We start from the raw sequence: 26,238 nt of genomic DNA on the forward strand, positions 1-26,238 counted from the left end.
TTTGCTCCACACATTTGTTAAGGATATTGGTCGGTAGTTATCTTCGTCAAGTTTAGACCCATTTTTGTTTATCGGTATAACTCTTCCTTTTTTCAGTTCTTTCGGAAACTCACCTTTGTTCATCGACAAATTTATTAGAAAAGTCAGACACCTAACTGTCACAGGTGACGAGACTTTGACTAATACATTACTTATATCGTCATCACCGCTTGAGAACTCCAGGTTACTGATTATTTCATTAACTTCACGCTTTTTTGCTTGAAAGAGGAACATAGATTGTTGCACTTTGGGGACCAGACATACAAATTCTCCATTGAGATGTTTACTTATCTCAGAGCCAATATTTGCAAAGAATTTATTAAAGACCGCAGCATTATCCCGCAAATAAGGATTTTCAATGTTATTGCTGCATGACTCGAGTTTTGCTATTTTTTTGCTTTCAATTTTTTTTACCAGTGAGCTCATTTAGCATATTGTATATTTGTTGTTTATCCCTTTTAAAAGACGTGAACTTATTCCTGTAGAACATGGCTTTTGTTATTTTAAAGTTCTTTTCAAATAGCAATCTCGCGTCTTTGAACTTTTCTTTAGCTCCAAAACTCTACTTATCTTTCATCCAGTCTGCATGTGCCTTGTTCCTTTTCGTCCTTAAATTTTCAAGTTTATTATTGAACCAATTGGGCAGGTTTTTGTATTTATTTGTTGATTGTGTCAATGGCGCGTAATCATTTACAACCGACAAGAAAGCCTTATTAAAGACATCAAAAGCTGTAGAAGCATCTGGGGCTAATTCTATATCCTTATCTACCTTGTATAATTCTGTTTTCAATTCAACCTAAAAACTGTCCCTCAAATTTTTATTTTTCAGAAATCTCGTATCTCTAAAACTGACAAGCTCTGCGGTTTTTTCACCGTATATTTTCAATTTTAAAATAATCGGGTAGTGATCAGAAAAACTTTGTAGCTCCAGTACATCACAATTTGGGTGTTTGACATTATGATAAATGAAATGATCAAGACAGGTGGCTGAGTGTGCTACAACACGTTTTGGTCTTTCTGGTGCTAATTCAAATCCGTTTGCGGTTATTAATTTTTTGTAATCTCTGGTCAACTGGTTGTTTTCCAGCGTATTTGTGTTTATGTTACCACATATAACCGATGGACATGCAGAGTAGCACTGTGTTTCAAGGAACTTTTCGAGTTTAGATACAAAGTCTTTCTTATTAGCTCTAAGTTTATTATAAATAACAATCAGATTAACTCTTCTGTTATGTATACTAACTTCAGCAAAAATGGACTCTTCGAATGGACTTTTACAGACTTTGACTAAATTACAAGAGGTTCTTAGTTGAATCATAACACCTCCACCTTTGACGGTATTTCTGTTTTTAACAGCTAGATGTTTATAGCCATTCATCGAGTAACTATTTATGTTGTCGTCATTTGACAACCAGGTTTCACTTAGACATAGGATATCAGGCTGAGAATCCAAACCAAAAACAAGTGATTTTAGTTCCGCATAGTGTTTCCTAATGGATCTCACGTTTAAATGAAGAATTGTTACACCAAACTGCTGATCCACCTCTACAAAATTAACAATTTCTTTATTTAGTTTGTCAAAATCAGAACCCAACATCGATCCGAAAGGGCTGGTTCCTTTGACTTTGGCTATCGTCGTGCCGTCCCGAAAAAGGCGTTTTTTTGAAACGACGCATTGCATCTTCAATATTGTAACTGAGATCTACACCCCCTTCGTATAACCCGTTTATTTTGTATACAAGGACATCTGCTTTCCACTCGTAAAAAATTGCACCCTCTCTGGTCCAAGTTGCGTTGATTCGAATATCACTTCGCATCAAATTGACAAACGCCAATCGTTCTCTGCTAGTATCTTCGTAGATTTTGGCTCTCTGGTTGGATAGAATGATCTTCTTCTTTTTGAGCATAGCGATTTTAGTTGACCTACGAGTAAATTTAACAATGACGGGCTTGATATGACCTTTCGATGGCAGTGCTATTGAAATATGTGCTATTGAAAGTATGTGCTATTGAAATATCTGTTTCCTCCAACTTGACTCCAATTTCTGAAGCTAAGTTGACCACTGCTTTGCTTGTCTCTTCGTGTGTTTCCTTCCCTGAGGATTGCTCTGGTAGCCCGAGTATCTTAATGTTGTCTCGACGGTTATACGTTTGCAGGAATTCTGTCTCAGATAGTGCTTTAAGTTCTATTTTTCCTCGCTGAAAGTTGCTGTGTTCTTCTAGCTCTGCTCTGAGGGTCTTGAACTTATCTTCGACAATAGCATTGATGGTTTCACTTAATTCTTTCTTCAATTTTTGGACAAAGGTCGGTATTAGGTCTTCTAATGCTTTCTGGATGCCAGCTTCTATTGAACTATTTACACGGTTTTCATTTAACAGTTCTTCTGGACTCAGGGACACAAGGGAGCGTTTGTTGTTTCCTTAAATAGGTGTCTGGCATCTAAACTTAAGCTGGGGGAACTCAGAACTATTAGATTCTTCTGCTATGGTAAAACACTCCTCTGAATTGTCAACTTTCTCATTATTTTCTTGCATTTCTGCTTGAAGGACTGTTGATAGGAAGATGCTCAGATAATGGCTACAGTTGCTACAATATATAAAGATAAATGACAAAAAGCTATAAAGTAATATGAAATAAATTAAAGTGGAATCCTCTTTGCAAACAAACTCCCAGATCGCTCCAAGTAAAGAAAAACTCAAAAGCTACCGGGAGGACTGCTTACAGAAAGGTAAAGGAAAAAGCACCTTGAATGCCCAAACAAAGAATGATTATAATATACGACACTAGCAACTGACACTTTATTTACAGATCTTCTGCATTTTCTGATTGGTCCCGCGGTTTCTGAGCCAGTTTTCGTAACTTCTGTTTCTGTTTGATGCTTTTTGACTTTCTTTTTCTGGTCTTAGATCGCTTCTTCAGGGTTAGTTTCCTAAGGTTACTCTCGTGTGCCAAGATGATATTTACAAAATTGATTTCAATATTAACGTCAGGGTGGACTTTGTGATTTTCTTGGATAAACCACGGAGATTTCTGTTTTCTCTTTGACAGAAGATGTTTCCGAACTGAGATAATAAGTGAAATTCTGTGTTGACAGAGCTTATCGAATATTTGGGGCGTGCCGAAACGTCTATTGTATAGTATGGCTTTAATGTTCTGTTGGAAAAGCTTTAATGTTGCTACCAGCTCATCAGTGCTCTGCGGGGTGTTGTTGTTGGTTCTGTGCGCGGTGATTGAGTTACTCAAAATATCGTGCCAAATAATCAGATCTGTTCTTCCATTTAGGCTTCCATGAATTAGAAGATGTTGCAGGTTTTTCAATTTAGAAATACAATTGTTGAAGCTCAATCCAGGTCGCGCGAATATGTTTCTTTCTAAAGATTTCTTCTGCCAACTTGGTAAAAAATTGATGGCTTTATAACAACAGCTCGCTCCAACAATGAGAACCATAAATACTTCAGATGTTTACTTTCATGCCTCGCTGGCTCATCTCTGAAACTATTTAATAAGTTTATCACAACAATTAGGCTACGTCCAACAATAAATACGTCCAACAAGAATTGAAGGGGATCAAATATTATGAGAAAAGAATAATGAAAGCTGTGATCTAAACAAATTGCATAATTTTTAAAATATTTCGCTAAAATGTTTTACTTGAAATTTCAAGGATTTGTCGGCAGGTGTTCTCAATGAGACAGACAGCCATCGTATATTGTATTGGCGAATTTTGCTTCGTGTGGCTTCAAGTAATTTCACCGTCTCCATCTGTTTAGTTTCTTTGTTTTGAATGTCGATGAAGATGCAATGACTGCTGACGCTATTTTTAATTTCATTGATCCGACCCACTTGTGGGGGAGAGGAACTATATACTCAAATGGGTTTTTTGTTCAGTCACTTTTGGCCGATCGATATATTCATCGTACAGAATTGAGACTGGTATCATTAGAAAGCCAGTCCAGCTCAATATGAAATTAAAAAGATTTTTTTTCGCTTTTTACAGGGAGTTATCGAGGTTTGAACTTTTGTGAATTATAGACGCAATTCCGTTGTTTTTATTCACTTTTTCGGTATTTCTTGACTAAATTTTATGATTATACCGTTAGGGATAGAGGAGGCTTGTAGATTGGTTTTATCCTAGTCTTTTGTGTAAAATGTTTGCAAATTTTTTTTTTGAATTTCAGTCTTTTTAATCAAAAATTGCACAAAATAAGCTTTTTTATCCTATTTTGTTTAAATATACCAAACTTCTGCTGTCACAATCATTGAAAACTCCTAAAAAACTAGTTGCACTTTCACTTCGTATAGGAGTCTTCTGGAATTAAAATTTTGCAGGTTTTTTGAAAAATGAACTAATAATACATCAATTATTTTTGGTTTATTGAAATTTTTGATTTGATATTTGATCTAATTTGCAATTATATAGATTATTAATTTGTTTTTGTTGGACGCACAGTAAATGAGGGCTTCGTTTGAACTCATCTTGAATTCTTACAATCAATAATTATTCAGATTTTGATTGGCTCGGTCAAAATGTTTCAGCTTTTTTGTTTTTTTATTATGTTGATTATTGAGAAGAATCTTTTCAAATCAAAACCCAAATAATGACAGATCCTATGTACAACAAAATACGGCCAAAATTAAGCATTATGTTTTCAGAGGAAAGCTCGTAGTTTTTATGGTTTCGACTTTGTTTTCGAAAACTTTTGTTTTGCCTTCATTTGTCATTCTGTTTACTGCCTAATGACTTTGTGTTATTAATCAAAGGTCCAATTGATTTTTAAGAGCTATATTTGAACCTATAAAATGCTTTCAGTTGGCATCTAATGCCTCTTATGATTTTGAATACACTTGTTTTAAAAAAAATATCAGTTAAGATTTGAATTTTGCCAAGTTTTTGTAGCTTTTTTCTGTCCACATGTAGCTTAGTCTCAATAAATACGAAGCAAACTTTTTTCCAAGTGAAGTAAAGAACAAGAGTCGATTTATATTTAACCACTGGTTTCTTGGCTTTCTTACCTGAAATTTTTTAAAAGGTTTTTCTGATTTTTGCATATTTACCAATATTCGAGGTTGTTATTTGATCGCTTTTCAAATTATCTCATTAATGACAGCTCCAATTGGCATCGAATGAAGGTGCAAAAGAACCTCTTGAAAGATTTTTGTGAATAGCTTTTAGTTTTAGCTCTGCGAAACCGTTCCATCGCAAAATTTATTGGACTTTTTCTGTTTTTACTTCGAGTTGTCATTCTTTTTGTTGTCATATGGCATATTTCAATCCTAGGCCTCAATTGCTTCTATGACTTTTTAATTAAATCTATTTACCGATTTCATTCTATAGCTAATTGTTTCAATGACTTTCAATTAGTTAAGAAAATTTTTTTGAACATCCCAATTTTTGTTCTCATTGCCTTCAGCAAGTATTTTGGCCGCTTTATTGACAGGGCTCATTAACTTACTGTTGCTCCAACAGCATCTTTAGTGTCGACTATAATTTATGGCTGATTTCATTGGAGCTACAACTGTGTTTTCATATAAAATTCGTGAGTTTTCGGTACTCTTCAAAAATTTGTGGTTCTTTTTGTTGTCTTTCACAGACCCTTGGAGACCAAAGCAAAAATGCAGACTTTTTTGTTATTTTAAAATCTTTATTGGCTTTCTGTGATTTACAGTTTTAATGGCTTCAACACTGTGGTTTTTGTAACATTTTGAGTTCTGTCCTTATTTGTTGTTTTTTGTCGTCTTTTGGTTCAGTCGCATTAATAACAACCACAACTGGCTTCAAGTAAATCTGCTTTTGTTTTAAGTTGTAAGGTGTCGTTTTGTCACCTGAACGATATGTGAATTTTTGGAAGAGTTCTATCTCCTCCTCATTGGTAGACAATTAAGTGAAAACGTGGATGAGCGGGGTCGGAACATTGTGTGATAACGCACTTTAGCGAGCCTCCTTGTTGTTCTCCAAAATTTTAACATGATTATTTTTAAAGCTATATTTGAGTTGTGGTTTTAATCACTCGGAAGCAGTAAAGGAACCCAAAAAATGACGTTTGTTTCTAAAGCATTCATTTTAAATGATGTTTTGTTCATTTGCTGTAATGTGACGTATTGATCGATGTTTTGTGAGTTTTGAGTTTTTCGATGATTTTATGAGATGTTTTGCAAAGTCCATTCCTAGACATAGCGAGTAGTTTTTTTGTAATTTTTTCGATAGATGTGTAATAACACAAAATACATCAGATGGAAAAGGAAGTATTACATTTTTCTTTCAAATCTTTTTCAAAAGTGTCACCACGCTGATGTGCATGATTTACATTTAATTCCGACCCATTTAAAAAGGGGCAGACAGCTGAAGAAAACCTCTTTTAGTTAACTTCTATGTCAATTTTGTGTTCTCTGGTAATTATATAGTAATTTTTGTTCTTCTGAGTTGAAAAGGTCTTGTGAATGTGTTTCAGCCTTCAACATGTCTGTGTTCGTGAATTACATGAGAGAGCACAAGATAGACTCCACTTTGTCCAAAGTGTTGCTCGATTTACTGGCTGACAACCAGCTGCCCTACAACCCACACGCTGGATTCCACAGAGCACTCAAAGTCGAGAACCAGGCATGGATTACACAGCTTTATTATTTTTCATCTTGGCTTCTTTTTTCAAAGTATCATGTCGATCCATTTTTGGTCAGATATTAGGCGTTGGAGCTTGTTACGATTGAATTTTTTATTTTGCCTGATAGCTGATCAAAAATTATATTAACAATTAATCATTAGCAAATCAATCATTTCTAGCAAGGAGTACCTCATCCAATTTCTAAGCTTCTTTGGTTCTTTACTCTGTTTAATTGACAATTTGGGCAGGTAGGAACAGCAAATTGAATTCAATGAAAAATAAAAACAGTCACAAAATTTGATTGTGTTAATGTCGGATCTTTTCCATTTGTGAGCCCGCCAAAATTAGTGGAAGGGACGGGACAATAACGAGAAAAACAGATTTTATGTACATTGTACGGCCAGGCAGCTATTAACTTCTTGGATAATATTAACTTTTATTATCTCATCTATTACCTTCTGCATGTTATTGTATTTGTGTGTTGTAGGCCTACTTTTTCAACAAGATCCCTGACGAACAAGTGATGAATGCATTGAACATGGCCACATACTTGAGTGACATCTCATACCTTGCTGGCATCAAGAAGTTCACTAATGTGTGGGGACTAGCAAGTGTCATTAAGGTAAACAGCCGTTAAGCCAACTAAACAGTTTCATTAAAAAAACGGAAAGTAGTTTTGCGCGCTGGAGATGAATTGGTGGCTATTTGTCGAATAGCTTTCTCAGCTATTGGCATTCACTTGCAATGTCTTTGATTTAATTTTGGTGCTAATAATAGGACCGAGTTCTGGCTACTAAGCACCTATTCACTGTTTACAAATCCATTGGAGAAGTTCATTTTGTTGAGTCAACAAAGCATTTCACTTTGGAATCATAAAGTAAACAGTGTAAATGCGCATAGTGCACGGATCTTTGCTGTTTTTGAGACTACATTGTCTTTGTGTTATAAGTAGTTGTTGAACTGTTGTTGGATTAGATAAAATAGTTTGTTGTGCAGCACGAGGATCTATTTCATCAGCTGATGATAATAACTAATATGGAAGCTTCCCTTCTCTCCCATGGTTTAAATCAAATGTTGGCATTGTCAAAAGTGGAAGAAGTTTTTCCAATTACTTAGTAGTGTTATCAGAGAATAGTTTTCAATTTTAAAGTAACCGTAAATTTTTTGGAATGAGACCGAAAGGTTTTATCTCGTCTAAATTGAGAAATTTCGTGTCTCTGTGTCAACTGATTAAGAATGGTTTTACTAAAGTTGTCTCTCTCAGTGATTTAGAGCTTATTACCGCTGTTCGTTTCGCACACTTATTCTGAAAATCATTCATTTTAGGATTGAAACCGATGATTGATAACTCTTCTCAAAAGTCTTCCGTATTTTTCATTTTAATTTTTAATTTCGATCCCATCAGTAATCCGCATTTTTGCAATATCCTCTATGAGCTAAAGAAATGTGCCTGAATGAAGGGAACATTGCTCAGTATACATTACGTGACCAATGCCCGTAAAATCAATTATGTATACTCAATTTTGTCGCTTATTTTCAGGACTCATGTTTAAAGATTGGAATTGTAAGCGTGTGTGGAAACTAGTTAAACTTACCGATTTTAAATCAATTATTCTTTAAAAAAAGTTCTTAAAAGTTCTCTCGAGGATAAACACACCTTTTATAGGAATAGGCTTTAGGTAAACAGAAACAGACAACACACTTCAAAATTAAAATTAGGGAGAGAAGAGGTAGAGGGCGATTCAGAAATTGGTGAAGCTTTTAATAATTTTTTGTCAACAGCTGAAAACGTACTGGGCCAAAGAGTGATAACTGAAGGGAAGCCTCCAAATTTGTATGAAGTAATTTTTCCTGTGTATTTGAGACCTACTGATTGAACTGAAATTCAGGAAGCTGTGTATAGCCTTAAAAGTTCATGTGAAATCGTTGCTCCTATACTTACGGCCTTTGTAAACACATCTTTCAGTTGTGGCAAGTTTCCCGATTGCCTCAAAGTTGCCATGATTTTACCCATTCATACCCAATCTGATGCGAACGATCAAGTTGACAACTATTGGCCGATCTCTATACTTCCAGTTATTTCAAAGGTTTTTGAAAAGATCATGCATAAAAGGTTTTTTATCTCGAAACTTTTCAACTTCCGTCTAAATCCCAATTTGGGTTCAGAAGCAAGATATCTACAGTTGATGTCATCGCTGAGATTTTAGAGAAAGTACGGTTCACGGAGAAAAAGTGCATTGCTTTAGATTTAATAGAGCCATTTTATACAATTGACCATAAAACCTCCTTTGGAAGCTAAATGTTTATTGAATTAGAGGAGTTGCCCATGACTGGTTTTGGTTGTATTTAACCAATAGGTAACACGCGTCAAAACAGGTGAAGCTCTGTCTGAAAGATGGTTAAGAGAGGATGCCGGAAGGCTCAATACCAGGGCCAGTACCTTTTGTATTGTAAATCACTGATCTAGAAACTGTATTTAAGAATGCTCAACCAACTTTTTTTGCTGATACGAACTTACTAGTAAGCAAATGCAATGAAAACACTCTTGATACCCTCCTAGTTGAAGACGTGCATCTCATTTAAGATTGGTTGTATCTTAACCATGTGTCACTAAATACTGATAGTTTTATTCTGAGTTACAGAGGAAAATCCCGTCAAGGAGTAATTTTTTCCGGAAAAAATTTTGAGCAGAAAGGATGTATAAAATATTTAGTTGTCTATATCGTCAGGAATCTAGAATTTAATGAATATTTTAGTTACATAGAAGGTAAAATATCTCAATCTGTGTATGATCTTATTAAATTTGCTTTTCAAGCGTGCGAGGAGACGTTTGCTCGAGCTGTTTGAATAGCCTGTATCATCACGTGACTCATGAAAAGTCAGAAGTATGTAAATGGATTTATTGAAGCTTCCACAAGAAAATATAGTTGCGAGACGTTTTCTTTGAAGTACCGAGGAACTAAATTCGAAAATCCTTGAATTTTCAGAAGAAATTTATGCAAAGGAGATAGCTGTCTTGTGTTCCCAACAGTTGAAGAATGAAATACACAGATTGAAAGAGTATATATTGCTTGTTCCAGACATTTTTTGGAAAGAATTTTTTTCTGAAAAAATTTTTTTATGATAAAAAACATTACAAACTGAGATGTAATGAAACTTTGCCCTTCAACGAACGGCCCAAGTTTCATTTCTTTCATCATTTTCCACTTTTGATGTTATGTTTGATTTATTGTTCTATCAGTATAAATGATACTTGTTGAGAACGTGATAAAGTAAAAATCTACCTGAAACATTAACCGTGTATTAAACGAAACTTGGGCCCTGCTTAGCAAGGCCCATTTTTCGTTTTTGCTATTATTTTTTGCTTTCTTGAAGAATCGTTCGTGTTTCACGATTTTTCATTTCAGGCAACATTTAGGCTATATTACTTGAGTTAATTTTTAGAATAGCTTACCTTGGGTCCGATGTGTCTGGCACCTAGTGTGCTGTTTCAGATCATCTCTGGCCATTGTTTGCTGCTCCACAACTTGTGCTCAAATGTTTACATTTTAATATAATTTGTAGTGTAAAACAGAGAAATAATTACATTACCCCTTTCTTACGGATACAGTACCTAATTGCCGAAATGAAAGAAAGTCTAATTGATAATAATTAAGAAGACAATGAGCGGGTTTGCGATTATTCATATAATTATTGAAATTGGCGGTTTTGGACGCAGGCCACGTAATGTAATTTGCCCCGCATCACAACTTGACGCCCAGTCAGACTTATTGGGGTTAAATTGTACAATAATTTCAAAACAATTGAAATTATGATAACTATGTTTTGTGATGAAACCAATTCTTTTGTGAAAGCTAACGATTAGCTTACAATGTCTATTTTCTAACAAAAAAAATAGTTTTAATAAATCCAGTTAAAAACGTTTGAACAACATAGAGTTTGTTAGAAGTTTTGCTCTTCTGTCGGGAGATCTTTTCGTTTGATTGTCTGATTGTTTCTTTGTTTTGTGTTGCAGACTATGTCTCCCGTGAGGCTGAAGGAGTACGAGTGGCTGTTTAACAGTGTGACGCCAGACAAAACTACTTTGGTCTACCATCATGGATTCACTGCACAGTGCATTATGTCTCTCGTCGGACCAGCAGCATTCTGTGGCACTTTCTACCCGGAGGTATTAGCTACCCAATCGTTGCATGCTGAAAAAACTGTTTTTTCTTACTGCTCTACACCAATGTTGCAAATGCTTACTTCAAAATCTAGCGGTGAAAATATTGCCCATTTTTTCTAATAGACGAGGCATGGTCTAATTGTCTAAGAGATGCACACAATGCGAGATTGATATTTTTCATTAAGAGCTGACTCGAAAGCTGCACATAAATTAACGGAACTGTTATTGGTAATGAAACAGCTCAGAAAAGACTACCAAAATTGTTTATTTTGCTCAAAATGTCACATGGGGCTTTGGCTGTATTCCCTATATTCCCTAATTGTGGAGCAGTTCTCTACTTGCTTTCAAGATCTGTTCACGTTTGTTTTTTGGCTGTTATTACAGTGATGTTCCACAGGTACACACATTGCACTTCCGACTGCATTATGTGGTGATGGGAGCTGACCTGAGAGACTTGGCACTGAGGATCTATGCAGAGTCAGTTCTCAATGACATCTTTAATGCCATGAATCAGACGCAACACCTGTTGATAGGTAAACATGAGCATACATACACTCAATATAACCACACAAATGCTTCATTTCTATGCTGGCTTGTTCATTTCCCTTCATAATGGCATGTCTTGAGTGAAAAATAGAGAAAATACTCCCCAATTATGAAATATAGTTTTCTGAAAAAAACTGTTTCAAGTAGATTAATTTCTAGCTGTACAAAATGATTGATGCTTTGAAATCTTTTAAGACGAAATTGGTACTTTCTAAATGATCTGCATCTCTTCTTGCTATTACCTAGCTGTCTAATCTTAAATCTGTCTAAGTAATCATATGAATTTAGGTCTGTACATTGAGAATGGAGACTGTGGAGGGTACACAAGTTTCGAGACTGACAGATTCTTCACTCCCGACTTCATTGTGAAGAACGAGGAACTCATATTCGACGAACTCACCAATGCAGCCAAGTTAGCCATTACATTACTACACAAAACTGAGATCATTTCTTTTTGCAGTGTTTGGAAATAAGATCTTTATCTATTAATATGACACTTTCGTTGAAGGGCTGATAAAATTTATCCACTAAGCTCAGAGGGGCAGAAACGGTAAAAATCTGGGACCATTTATAACCAACATAGTATTTATAACCAACCTGCATAGTTGATAATAGCCGGTCATTACAAGTCTGGGCTTGAAAATGTGTTTGAATTTTACAGTAGTTGTAACATTTTGCGTTCTCTGTTTCAGAGGAGCTCAAAAAGTGTCAAGTGAATTCATCTTCTTAGTGGATCCTGAACTGATGGTGTACCGCAGGGGACAGAAACAATACGAATGCTATTTCATAGGTGAGACAGAAGGGCATGCTTCTTATCGTTTATCAAGTATCTTATTTTACATCGATTCAAAAGTTTTGCTGTCACCACTCCAACGATTGTTGATAATGCTTATCTAAAGAGTTGTTTATCCTGATAAGATTCAAAACTTATCGCTTTATTCGTCTACAATGTTTTTCTGTATTATTTGCTCTTACTCCGAGTGTTGAGTGCAATTAGGATCATTGCGTCAGTGACTTTTTCAATTAGTTTAATAGAGCAGCGAAATATCTGTGAAGTTGGAGGACCGTTCTAACTTTTGACATTTCTTGAACGTTCTAACTTTTGACTGCAACCAAAAGCAATCAACTTATGATCGGTATTGAAGTTAAAGGACCTATGGTAACTCTCTGCAGAGCGATTCAAATAGGAGTTTCCTACTAATGTTTAGGTTCCGTGGTCCAATCAGAATTGAGTTCATTCTATTAATAGATAGTGAATATTTTGTAAGTTTTGTTTGAGTCTGAGTCTTCATGCTCGATAGGACCTATTATGGATGTTATTGGACTGGTATCATGTTCTCAACGGCTAATATTTAGACGCTATTTTCTTCGTTGTTAGCATTTAGTTTAGGAGCTAGTAGTTCAGTATAATGTTCTCGGCCAAATGAAAGTCCACATTCATGACCTGTTAAAAAGGTTCTTTATTTTCCTTGTCTGTTTCAGTCTCAATGAAAACAATGAGGTCAATTGCGACCATTTGATGGTATGCAAATTTCAAAATTCAGATTTAATTGAATGAAAACCTGTGATCATTTCTTTTTGCAAATACATATTGCTTCCTAAGAAGTAGTTCGTTTTAAATTTAAGGAGAAAATTTCCCTAATTGTTATCTATGCAAGTGTTTTAGGACGTACCTCGTTTTTGATCTACATTAATGAACTTCTATACTTTCTAGGGCAGTATCGTGTGTATCGATTTGCTTTCAAACGATAGCAAGTTGTAGTTATGTAGCAATGATTTGTGTTTACAGCGATCTGTTGGAGATAATCTTTGTGAACTCGAATATGGTCTCATCGCAGTAGTATTTTATTCAGTGACAACATCAGAGTGCACCTGTGTTTAACAAGAGATCTGACGACAGTTTGTTCAGTCTAAATGAGAATGAAATATCATCTCTGGGCCAAATCACTTACTTGGGAATTAATTGAGATATCTGATCCGCTGAATAACAGAACCAACATAGTAAAATCTCGACCATCTCCAAGTTACTTCAAACACACGCTTTTAAACACTCATTCTTCAGTGTTAAAAATATTTGTTCCGACCCCACTTGTGGAGGGGGGGATGAGGAACTATATACTCAAGTGGTTTTTTTGTTCAGTCAATTTTGGCCTATCGATATATTCATCGTAGAGAAATGTGAGTGGTATCATTAACAAGCTCATCCAGCGTAGAATTCGAAATTAAAAAGGTTTTTTTGAATTTCGTATTTTTCGAAGAGTGATCGAGGTTTAAAGTTTTGTGTGAACACGGGATATTTGCATACTTTTACCGTAATTTTTTTTCAAATTAAGATTTTTTCGATGAAATATTAATTTAAAAGCACAATTAACTTTACAAAATGAAACAATTCTGTCTTACCAATACATGAAAGGCGATAAAAAAGGCTAGTTCTGGTCTCATAGGGAAGTTAACTATCAAAATAATTTGAATTCAATTTGAGAGCTGTTTTTTTTTAGAAAACTTATACTATTTTTTATTGTTTTTAGTCACTTAGAGAGTAGTCACTTTTCATATTGATGTTACCTTAAAGACAAATCCAATCTAAAGCCAAATGATGCTCATTGAACAAAAAATTTGTTTTGAAGGAATCCGTTTTTTTTTTGCTTCGACTCAGGGTTTTTGAAATTTTTAAATGAAATTTTGATTTTCTTTGAGATTTAACTAATTTTTGGAGCCATATGGCATGGACTCGCTAACTAAAGTGCTATAAGCTTCCTAATGTGCCTTTAGTGAACCTATATAGTGCTTTGAATGGACAGCTAATGGCTGTTAAGACTTAAAAATGATTTTTCGAAAAGTTTTTTTGAACATTAACCTATCTTAAACCTATTTCTCGTGAACTGTAAGTCAGTCTCAGTTATGGAAAGACCCGTTCATTTTTACCGGCACCAATATTATTCTTGTTAGTGGTTTTATCTGCTAACTATTGCTTTTATGACTTCGATGCCAAGTGTTCTCATAATCTTTCAAAAAAAAAACTTGTATTGTTTTTTTTCGTTATTTTGGTTCCTTTTTGAAATCTTATCTCATTCTCATATAATTATGAGCGCCCACTGGCTTAGACAAGACGTCGAATGGATCATAGATGAAATTGTCAGAGAAAGATTATGGTTAAATTGGCTTCGACATTTTCTCGTACTTTGCTGTTGAGTTTTTTTTGGTTTTTTGCCTTTTTGTTTTCAGTCTTAAGACTTATTGTGATGTCTTATTGAGGACCTATGAATTACAAACATCCTGACCTCCCTATCGAGGCTTAATTTGGCCTGTTTATTGACTTCCATTGAAACCGATTGAATTTAATGGCTGTTAATACTTTAAAAATAATTTTTTGAATTTTTTGAAAACATTAAACGATCTTAAACTTTTTTTCTTTAACTGTGAGTCAATCTCAGTGCTGACAGGACCCCCATCTTTGCTACTGCTACGAAAAGTAATCGGGTTATCAGTTTTATCTAGCTATGGGTTTTATGACTTCGATGCCACGAGTCTTCATAATTTTTTTTACATTTTGGATATGTTATTCGTAATTTTGGATCCTTTGAAACATTATCGAATTATCCTGATTTTGATAGTTCCCATTGACTTAGAAAATAAGTTGAATAGATCATAGATAAAGATTTCAAGAAGCTTTGGTTTCAAGAAGAACAGCTTTGGTTTCTTCTCGAACAGAGAAAAGCTTTGGCTTCTCGCACTTTTCTACTGAATTTTTGGTTTTTGCTTGCATTTGTTGTTTTCTTAATCATCAGACTTATTGTGATGTCTTATTTATGACTATTGGATGGTTAATATCCTTATTCTCCCATCGAGGCATAACTTAGCGTGTTTATTGATTTCCTTTGAAGGCTATTGATTTTAAAGGCGCTTATCCTTCGTGTTTTCTGAAAAATTCTTGTTTTAATAATAATTTTGTTCATACTTGTTAATTTTTTAAAGTCATGTTGTTGAAAAAGAAGAATCTCCTTTCTGTTGAAAAAATTTATGAATATAAAAAAGTTTTCACTGAAAAGTTCTTTTTTTAATGGCTTCCGCTCATTTTTTCTTGCTGTTCTTGCCTGTTTTTTTATATAGCCGTATATATGCTGACTGGTCTCATAAGCTTGTAGTTGAAGATTGAATAATTGATATTACTCAATTCAGTCAGTTTATAGCGAATAGTCTTAAAGTTTCTGATGTTCGTTTTCAAAGATTTGTACTTTTCAGTTTTTGTTCTTTTCTTCAACTTGTAATCTCTTCTCATCATTAAGAGGTCCCATCCATTTACTTGTTAATCCAAAATTAACTTGGCTATTGATTTTATGTCGTTACTGATGTTTTGTTTGTTGGACAATTTGCGTTTTCATAAAAGTTTTTTGTGTCGTCAATATTTGTGTTTTTTCTCTTCCTTAAGCAGATTCGAGCAATAACAGATCCCAATGATTATCAAATGTGACCAGAGTGAACTGATTTAATCTTTCGGTTTAGTTATAGCTGAAATAGTATAAATAACAATTGAATTAAATATACATAGTATTCAGATAATAGCTACTGACTTTAATGGCTTCAATAATTAGTGTTTTCGCAAATTGGGTAATTTTTTGAGTTTTCCCGCATCTTTAGTTCGTTTCTATGGCTTTGTCTAACAAAAGTTTCTTTTCGTTTCGCAATCACTTTTTAGTAAAATTAATAAGAATTATTTTGTTGAAAGCTAATGGTTTTTAAGAATTTTAAAATTATTTGGTTTAAAAGTTTTTTTTAGTTTCGTCTCCTCATTGTTTCTTTTTGTGGGATTGTTACCTGAAGGAAATTTGCTTTCTGCTGTGTAATTAGAAAAAAGTGAATTTGAGTGGTTACGGTTTTATCCGATTGCATTTTGACGTTGTTACTAGGTGCTTCTAAATTTAGATATTGAGTTTTTGCCGTGAAATTTTTACTTTTGCTTGTCTGTTTTTTTTCTCGTAGTCGTTTTATTGGTAGATCTTGTGAGCGCTATAATAAGGCATGACATTATGCAATTCAATTATTAATTTGGTTGTGTAGCGATTTTCTTAAACTCAAACATCTAGTTTTGATTATCTCTTCTTTTGGTTGACAGTTAAGTCAAAAATATAGATGAGCTCAGGTCGGAACATCATGTGCGAACGCACATTAACGAGCAGCATTGTTTAATTAAAGTCACGATTGAGATCGCGGCTATCTCTGTTTCGTTCCCCGATATTTGTGATGTTTGTAGTTTAAGGGCTAGTAGTTATCTTTTCAGTGGTGCTTTGAACATGGTGAGTCTTCTGTAGTTCAACCTGCTATTCTTTTATTTTATTCAAAGAATATGCTAAGAACCAGAACAAGATATCTCAATACAGTGTTTGTGTTTCCAAATCTTAAGCTTGCTTGTTTTATATTGTCAACTTTTGTAAATCGAAATAAGAAAAGCCCCTCCCCAACACTGGATGACTATTGGCTGGTCCGGAGCCCTTACAGCACTGCGTATTCATGAAGCATTTCGCATTTTTCAAATGTAAAGATGCTTCAACAGCATTAAACAGCCAATTCCAACTGGATTGCCTCGGTTAATTTGTGACGAGAGTGTAACTTTTTCACTAACCCGGATTATTTGGGTTTAGCTGAATGCAACGTTGAGGCTTGCAAAATTAATTAAAACAAAGTGAAAGAGTGAGAAAGTGTGAGAGAAAGCATCAAAGCTCATAAGTGGTTTATGGAACTAAGTCAAAACTGAAGTTTTTTGCCAACAATGAGAAATTTTTGAGAATTTTGAAATAAGAAAGGCTGGTTACAAAATCGTAGAATTTAGCGTAGCCTATTAGGGAATTTCATTACATACATCGCGAATAATAGTTACCAACAGTGCAATTTACTCACTCACATTTTGGAATTCAGTTATTGAATTCCGTTTTTTAACGTTGAGCAATTCCATAATTTTAGGGAAGTCCATTTTTGCAGCATTCCGGCTGGAATATATGCATCCTGACTTCCGCTATTTTAGTTAACCGAATTCCGCGAGGGCAAAATCAGCCAAAGTCATTTGAGGTCTCCATTTGCTGTGTAATGTGTTGTAAAATGTCGTTTCGTTAATCTTTTATACCTTTGCTGGTAATTAAAGTTTTTTATATTCTCTTGGTGGCGATTTTTTCTACCATTGATTTTTTTTTAAATCAATCAGACGTATTTTCTATGTTCTGAATAACATTCAAGGGAACTGTTTGAGAAAGAGTGTGTATGTGTGTGTGTGTGTGTGTGTTCAGACCAGACCGTTACCAACCAAGATGTCCCTTAAGAGATCTACTCTTCCGCAGAGTCAACTTTTGTAAATCAAATTAGGAAAAGCCCCTCCCCAACACTGGGTGAATTTTTGTTGGTCTGGGGTCCTTACAGCACTTTGTATTCATGAAGCTTTTCGTATTTTTCAAATGTAAAGGTGCTTCAACAGCATTAAACCGCCAAGGCCAACTGAATTGCCTCGGTTAATTTGTGCCGAGCGTGTAACTTTTTCACTAACCCGGATTAATTGGGTTTAGCTGAATTCAACGTTTGAGGCATGCAAAATTAATTAAAACAAGGTGAAAGGTCTTGTAAGAGTGAGAGAAAGCTTCAAAGCTCGTAAGTGGTTAATGTAACTAAGTTAAAATTACAGTTTTTCGCCAACAATGAGAATTTTGAAATAACTAAGGCTTTTTTCCAAATTTCAATTTAAAATTGACAAACAGAGTTACCAATGTTTTAATCCGATTAAATTGAAGCGGAATTTTGTGTATAGTTGGTTACAAAATCGTGAAATATAGCATAGCCTATTAAGGAATTTCATTACATACATCGCGGATAATATTTAACAACAGTGCAATTTAATCAAATTTTTACGCACATTTTGGAATTCAGTTATTGAGTTCCGTTTTTCAACGCTTAGCAATTCCATAAGTTCAGGAAAGTCCATTTTTGCAGCCTTCCGGCTGGAAAATATGCATCCTGACTTCCCCAATTTTAGTTAACCGAATTCCGCGAGGGTAAAATCAGCCAAAGTCATTTGAGGTCTCCATTTGCTGTGTAATGTGTTGTTAAATGTCGTTTCGTTAATCTTTTATACCTTTGCTGGTAATCAAATTTTTTAATATTCTTTTGGTGGCAATTTTTTCACCGTTGATTAGTTTTTTAAGTCAATCCGACGTATTTTCTGTGTTCTGAATAACATTCAAGGGAACTGTTTGAGAAAGAGAGTGAGGGTGTGTTTGTTCAGACCAGTCCGTTGACAACCAAGATGACCCTGAGGAGATCTACTCTTTCGCAGAGTACTTCATGGCCTCAGTGTATGAAGGCTGTTTTGTTAGAAAACACGAGGCAGAGGCATACATGGGACTCTTCTGCTCACGACAACTGTTAGGTGAGCACAATGTTTACGACTCATATACATACCATTGATTGTTAAGCTATTAGATAATAAAATCCCGCTTGTTAATCCAATGTTGGAAGAACCAAAACGTCTAGCATGCCTACTAATGTTTAGCAATATTTGTAGATTAATGTTGCTTACTGCTCAAGTGAAGACAGCAAAATGCGAGCAATTCCATGTTTAAGGAATCTATCGAATGAATTCCAGTTGGGTCAACTTTCTTGATGACACATTTTCAATTGCTCTCAAACGAAGTTTGTAGCAATTATATTAGTCCTGTGGTCCTTTGTCTGACCCATTTGACTTTTGTCCTCAAAAACGGGTTAAACAGGTAGCGCTCGGAGGGCATTCAGTGATCTTAGAACCTCCTTCTTACTATACTCTAAGTATGCAGTTCAACTAAACTGTTTTGAGGAGACCGTTTAATGGTTTGAAGGGCGATTATAATCTTGAAAGTTTGACCCCCTCCACCACTTACCCTCACCCTCCAACACTCCCCAGTCCACCCTCCTTCACCTGGGTGTTATATTGAGTCATTTTGAATGATTTATCGAAGTTTGTTTCAAGTTTACTCCCCTTTTAGTGAACTTCGATCGGCCTCCGAAAGGACTTCAGGCCAACTTGAGATCTAACTACACTGAGAACAGACGCATACCATTTAAACCTGCTCTGGACTCTGACTACGCAGCAGCAAACACCACCAATTCCAGACAACCCAGGGCGGAAGTGGATGAGCCAATAGAAAGGAGTGAACAGATCCGGATCAACAAACTGCTGGAGAGAGATGTTGGGTTCAAGTCGCGTGTCCTCAAGTCCAGAGGAAATGTCAACAGTAAACAAGACCCAAGGAGAGCCAATAGAGAGGCAGATTATGCGTCCAATAGCCGGTGCGGTCTCTAAAAGTTTTGAGAGAGTGATTTGAAGACCCGATTGTTTAAGATACGATAGTGCATGACAGTAGTGGTTCCTTTCAAACTGGGAATAGGGTCTCTATATTTGCTATATTTTTCATATTTACAGTTTTTGTTCGAATTTCCGAAATCACTCTAAAATACATTCAGTTTAAGACGCCTGTGAAATAGTGTATGACGAACTGAACGCTTCTTTTCGCCGACTGAATGAGGAAATGAAAAGGCTTTTTTACAGATATTAGATTTATTCTAAGAGCTGCTGTGAGAGTTTTCTGCATTTTTGTTTAGATTCCTGAGTGGGTACTCGGAAGTTGAGTTGGAGAGACCGTTGAGTCCAGTGTGGAACCATGGCATTGCATATCCAGAGAACAGAGACAGACCAATGGACAACCCAGCGAGGGGAGTCAAAATCAGTTCAGAGGAGAGGGAGGAAGACATCAGGTCAGCTACACTTATCAAATGTTAAACAAATTATGCAAAAATAAAATATGTCACTTTTCGAATATCTAGCAAAAATTCAATCGAGGTAGATTGAAGAATATTCTTGGTATCTTCATTTTGCACCTTTTTCGTGATTGTCGCTCAATTTTCCAGTCACTTCAAATCAACCCATTACTCTTTTGAAACAAAGAATTATCATAAATTAAGCACTTGCTCCGGTTGGTAGCGGAGATTGAATTAAATTGGATAATCAAAAATTTGAACGAAATAAAAACAATTAGGACCCATATAATTTTCTGGTGAATGTTTATACTGGTGGTTTAATCTTTATAATGGCGGATGTTTTATGAGCTATAAAGACTCCGAGGATAATGTCACCTGGGATTTTTTCACTAAAGAAAATGAATTACAACTTAAGAAATACAGTTTTCGACGCGAGTGGTGCAACGCAATTAGAGAATAGGCACACAAAGCGAAACACAAAAGCCTGAGTCCAGCAAAGACATGCATACGGGTTTGACTCAGGAATTGCAAAATGTAATTGTTAAAGATTGTTTTCACGTAGCTCCAGGCACAGTTCTTTTTCTGTCAGATACCGCTGATTAGCTCTACAGAGTTCAAGGGCTACAAAAATGTGATCAGTCCACCAAAATAAGATATCTTGGTTGGGGGTCAGAGCACGCCGCTTGGTTCAATTCCAAATCAATTTGTGCGTATTCAAAATACAAAGAGCAGTTGGGAAGCCGTCGGAAAACACAGACCGCTCAAATAAAATAGACAATCTGTTGGTCTCCTGTGATTCCAGTCAGTTGAATAACTCATATTTTGAATGTGTTAATCTCTCAATAAAGTCCGAAAGTAACAAATTGCCCGAGGTGTTGTCAATATTGAGTTTGTATGTACCAACCTGTCGCTTTGTTCCAATCAAATTCAGAGCATGATGGTCTCAATTGCTATCAAGCATTCTTCTTAAATGTGTTGAGGCTCCAGAAAACGAGACAAATTGGCAAACACATTTCGTGTCTTCAAAATGCATTCTACATGCTTATAACCGAGGAGGCAAAGAACAACAGCGAAATCAAGACCAAGGTCTCGCAGAAGGTTTTGACCGTTGGAACGCCGATGAATATGGGAAGCTTTGGTCAGAAGCTCTCTCCATGAAACAATCAAAAAGACAGGCAACGAACAGCATTGCAGAAACAACGGTCAGAGCAAAAACGTTGTGCTTACACGGTCAATTTGGCCGAGCTGCTTAAGTTTTAGATTCTGAAGGTCTCGCACCCGATAAGAAAGCTACAATCAAATTACTGGAAAAGAGACACCCGAAAGAACCGTTACCCGGCTTCAGTATACTTGACGACATTGCATCGGATGCGTTCCAATTCAGTGAAAACGTAGTTTATGAACAACTGAAGACATTCAGCAAGCACACTGCAGCCGGTAAGATTTTTCCAGAACATCTTCAGCACGCAGTAGTGTGCACTGATCCTGATCGGTCTGAGTTTGCTCTGAAAGCTATAACAAATTTGTAAACTTTGGGTAGGGGGTGACTCTTTCCTGCTTTTATTTCCAAAGCACTCTGCTGCGCTTCACTCTCGGCTCTATCCCAAACAGGAAGGCGGGTTGCGTCTGATAGCAGTTGGTGAATTTTTGGGACGCCTCATAGCAAAAATGCCTGGTAAGTGAAGCTAAATCAGAAGCAATTGAGCTGGTTGATAGTCTGCAATTGGGAGTCGGCGTTAGCGGAGGCGCTGAGGCAATCATTCGTTCGTCAAAAATTACATACGATAACATAGTTAGTGCTCAGTTGGACGAAGGCGTGCTTCAAATTGATTTCCAAAACGCTTTTCACTGTCAAGCGTTCACACTTATTAATAGCGACCTGTGAATTTATTCCTGGAATTGCCGCCTTCACCAGTTTTTGCTACTCCCAGCTTACAACATTTTTATAACAATGCAATCATTCAAAGTGAAGCGGGTGCTCAGCAGGGTGATCCGGTGGGAAGATTTACCCTCCGTTGAGTAGGCAGTAATAAGGAATTTGGAAAGCGGTTTTGAAGTTCTGGGCGCTGCGGTTGGTTCAAAAGAGTTTGTTGCTTCTTGTATAAAGAGGAGATTTCAAAATATTTTATCTATGCTGGACAATTTACATCACCTCAACTATCATCAATGTGCATTAGGTATCCTTCGTAACTGTCTGGGAACTCCGAAACTAGTATACTCTTTACGAACTAACACTCAATTAAAGGAGATGCTCGAAGTATTAAAAACTTTCGATGACGCCAAAGAGAAGTGTTGGATCAAATTGTTGGCACAATTCTTGGTGGCGACGCATGGAAACAATCTTCCTTACCTATTAGTTTTCGGGTCTAGGCGTCAGACAGTCACAAGAACAAATAAAGGAGCCTTTGTGGGCTCAATTATAGCCTCCGATTAGCAGGTCAACAAAATAACAAGTAGGCGTCCCTCAGAAAGTGACACTTTTAAAAAGAGTTACACCAGAGTCTGGAACCCTTCAATCTACTTTCGCACACGCAAAAGAAGATCCAAGAAGCACTTGATAAAGATAAACTTGCTGCCCTAATAAAAAAATCAAACGTCAACCAGGGAAAAGGCAAGACTCCAATCACTATGCCTGCCTCATTCTGGCGCTTGACTTGCTGCGCCTCGGGATTGCGGCCTTTGATCGAGAAAGAAAATGTCCTTATTGCAGGTCAGGTACATTGGACACATTTGGTGACCATGCAGTTTCCTGCCATGGAAGGGGAGATGCGATTTCAAGGCACGATAGAATTCGCGATCATATAGCTTCCGACTGTTCAGCAGCTAATTTGTCCCCAGTAATTGAAAAACGCAATCTCATTGCGGAAAATAACTCACGCCCAGGAGAGGTCTATCTGATTTCCTGGATACCTGACCAATCCGCTACTTCAGACATAACCTTGACTTCCTCTCTGCAACCGAGCATTATTTCTCATGCGGCAGAGAAGTCTGGCTATGCAATTGAAGCTGCTGAAGATCGAAAATATGCTTAGTACGAAAATAGCTATGCTCAACAAAGACAATTTTTCGTCCCTCTGGCAATCGAAGTTTTGGGTGGTTTTTCAAGGACTCTGAAAAAGGTCTTCAATGCTTTGCAATGCAATGTCTTCAATGCAATGTCGTTGTTAGCTCATTGCAGAAATTATCAGTCCGTGGGACATTCCATTGACTTCGATAGAGCAGTTCAGTCACTTTCTTTTGTCATTATACGGGGATCAGCTACTATGCTGTTGTCGCGAGTTCCGTAGTTGAACGCAACAATTAGCTGAATTTGTCCGATAATTAGCGACTCGATTACGTGGGACGCAATGTGAAGATAACCATTCCTAGACGCTTGTGTTGAGCTGAATCGATCTTTTAGTGAGTTAGGAACACGCCCAGAAGCATTATTGAACTCACCCAATGAGAGGGGAGTATTTTCTTAAGCAATGTCATCCAACAGGAGGGGACTTGTGCTCACTTCAAGCTCAGTAACGCGAGGAATTTAAAAACAAGAGTTAAAAGGCTGAGGTAGAGAGGAAGAAACATCAAAGATTGGAGAAAACATTAAGTTCCTTTACACTATATTCATTCTTACCTGACCAAGGTGGAGAGAATAAAAGCAAACATGTTGCATGTGGAAAAATAAAAAATGCTTGTGAAATTAGATTCATAAAATGTTGATCTGTTCTTTTGATAACCACCGTTATGTTAACCAAGTTAATTGTCAATTAAATATTTCAGAATGTGTCAACAAATTTCGCGACTAAGTGTTCAACAGCAGAGCAAACATTTAAGCTGGCTTATTTGTCAAAAAATGTTCATCAAATCCATCGCTAATTTTAGCAAGTGGGTGGTAATGTTTAATGGCTCTCAAACGAAGTTCGTAGCAATTATATTAGTCCTGTTGGTCTTTTTTATGCGATTTATCGTCTGACCCATTTGACTTTTCTTCCTGAAAAACAGGTAGCCCCCGGTGGACATTAAGTTCCCTTAGAGCCTTTCAGCTCACTATTCTCCACGTATAGGATTCACAAACTCTTTTGGAGACTTATACTTATGGTGTGAAGGGCGGTTCTTATAGGTTGAAGACCCTCCTCCCACCGTCCCCCTCCCCTGTTGCCTTGCCCCTTCCCCCTCATCAGTCCCCCCGTTGTACCCCACGCTGAGCTCACCTCATGCCCCTTCAATTAAGCTTAGCTACTGACGAAGCGAAGCCAACCACTCGTCGGTCTTTTTAGAGCAAATTTGCCCGACGTTAGTCGGCTATATTTGTAACTTCTTGCCTTCTAATTCTACCTGAAGTGTTAAAGGTGTATATTGAATCGTAGACCTGATTCTCGTCTGATCAAAGGACCTCTGAGGACTCACTTCGAGAGAGACATCTGCAAGTTGGACCATAGGAACAGAGAGTTCTTCGAACAAGTGCACAAGCTGATCTTGTTAAACTTGATGGACAAATCTGCTTCTGACCAGGCCATGCTAATCGCACTCTTCAAAATACTACACGGACATGGATGGAGGGTATGAAAATGCCAAGTTTTGATTTGCTCACGCGTTTTTGCGCTTAATTGACGTATCTCTCTCATCGATTTTTACCTCTTTATTCCTGCTCGTGAATTATGACGATTTATGAATGATCTGTAATCAGAATTTTTTTTAACAATAATGTAATTTGAAATTCATATGATTTTTAACCGCGAAGCGATAGCGGCTATTATTGTGGACATCGTGGTTTTTTACGACTCGAAGAGAAGTATTGGTTTTCTTGATAATTTTTTTTTACCTGAAGCACTATTTGTTCAGACAACGTTTTGACCTAAAAGCGAAAGAGAGTGAAATTGCCGTGTGAACGATTTTTTGTCTGAGCGAGAGAAGTTTTTTGATCATGCGCTTCGATCAGTGAATGACTTTTCGACTTTGAAGAAGTATTTTTTGACAGAAAGCAGCGTATAGACAACCATTTTTAGCCGTTTTTTGTCCAATTGGCCCATTTTTTTGCTTATAATTTAGTTTTCTGTAGAAATAGTTTTTAATGGAAGCTGTATTAATAAGTGAACCTCTGAAATTGATATCACAGTGTTTTTTGAGAGTCTGATAATGCTTTTTAAATTCTAAATGAGCACATATTTCCCAATTTTTAATTCATTTTCGGCTTTTTTTTAATTCATTTCTTCAATTTTGGATCATAAAGCGGTTTTTTCAAATTAGTGCATTTGGCATTGATGTTTCATGCATTGAATGCATCTTCATAACGTGAAGTATTTTTGTTTTATAGAATTGTACACATGCTTGCCCGATTTTTGCAGTTTTTTGTCCAATTTCTCTGGTTTTTGGTTAGTTTTTCGGGATTTAATTACTAGAAAAAGTCTTGTTGTGCACTATCATTGATCCTCATTTACTTTTTTAGTATTATTCGAATAGTTTTTCGTTTAGTATTTGAAATTCAGCAAGATATTTTTTCCATAAGTGCAATATTGAAAAATTTTAATGCGAAATATTTTTTTGTTTTCAATCTTTGAACTTTGTTTCTACACTTTAATCTATACAGGAGGATAGCTACATAATTTTGCTAAATAAAGAAATGTAACTGATCTTCTACTTCATATTTTTATCAATTTGATTTTTAACTTTCAAAAATCCAGACCAGTTTTTTTGTTTTTTTTTTAATGTGTTTTTTGTTTCTGCTCTTACTCTCAGCATTCTAGCATGTATAGGTCTGTCATTTTCCTGAGACCTACGTATATTTTTATCAGCTCTGCTTTTATCAGTTGTTAAAATTAATGATCTTAGCCGTTTTTCTAGATTTTTTTGCAATTCATTTTATTTGAAATTTATGCGGCACTGAGAATTTGCTTGAAATGCCGCTTAAAAATTTTGGCTGATATTTACTTTCTACGAAAAATATTGGGGTCTTAGTTTTTAGTTTAAACGCTTTTTGCCTGTATATTCTGTTTCTTCTTTCTTTTTAATGATTAATTTGTAAATTTTTCAACTACTTTGCTGATTTTTAAGTCTTTCTGGGAATTTTGGCCCATTGTATTGTTTTATTGAATTTATTGTAAATTGAATAAAAGCCCAATGACAGTAGGCCTTCT

The 26,238-nt window shown here is 36.0% G+C and overlaps 1 protein-coding gene across 1 annotated transcript in view; it reads left to right on the top strand.

Moving 5' to 3' along the window:
• Positions 1 to 26,238, top strand: part of LOC142338130 (uncharacterized) — a 45,360-nt gene that overhangs the window by 14,257 nt on the left and 4,865 nt on the right. The window contains exons 3-12 of the mRNA XM_075387765.1: positions 6,490 to 6,638; positions 7,127 to 7,261; positions 10,655 to 10,807; positions 11,202 to 11,337; positions 11,639 to 11,762; positions 12,043 to 12,140; positions 18,615 to 18,758; positions 19,351 to 19,654; positions 19,967 to 20,119; positions 24,472 to 24,664. Coding sequence (XP_075243880.1) covers positions 6,490 to 6,638; positions 7,127 to 7,261; positions 10,655 to 10,807; positions 11,202 to 11,337; positions 11,639 to 11,762; positions 12,043 to 12,140; positions 18,615 to 18,758; positions 19,351 to 19,654; positions 19,967 to 20,119; positions 24,472 to 24,664 — 1,589 coding nt within the window. The remainder of the gene's footprint in view (positions 1 to 6,489; positions 6,639 to 7,126; positions 7,262 to 10,654; positions 10,808 to 11,201; positions 11,338 to 11,638; positions 11,763 to 12,042; positions 12,141 to 18,614; positions 18,759 to 19,350; positions 19,655 to 19,966; positions 20,120 to 24,471; positions 24,665 to 26,238) is intronic.

The sequence above is a fragment of the Convolutriloba macropyga genome, chromosome 4, assembly GCF_964194025.1.
Source record: "Convolutriloba macropyga chromosome 4, txConMacr16.3, whole genome shotgun sequence".
NCBI lineage: Eukaryota > Metazoa > Xenacoelomorpha > Acoela > Convolutidae > Convolutriloba > Convolutriloba macropyga.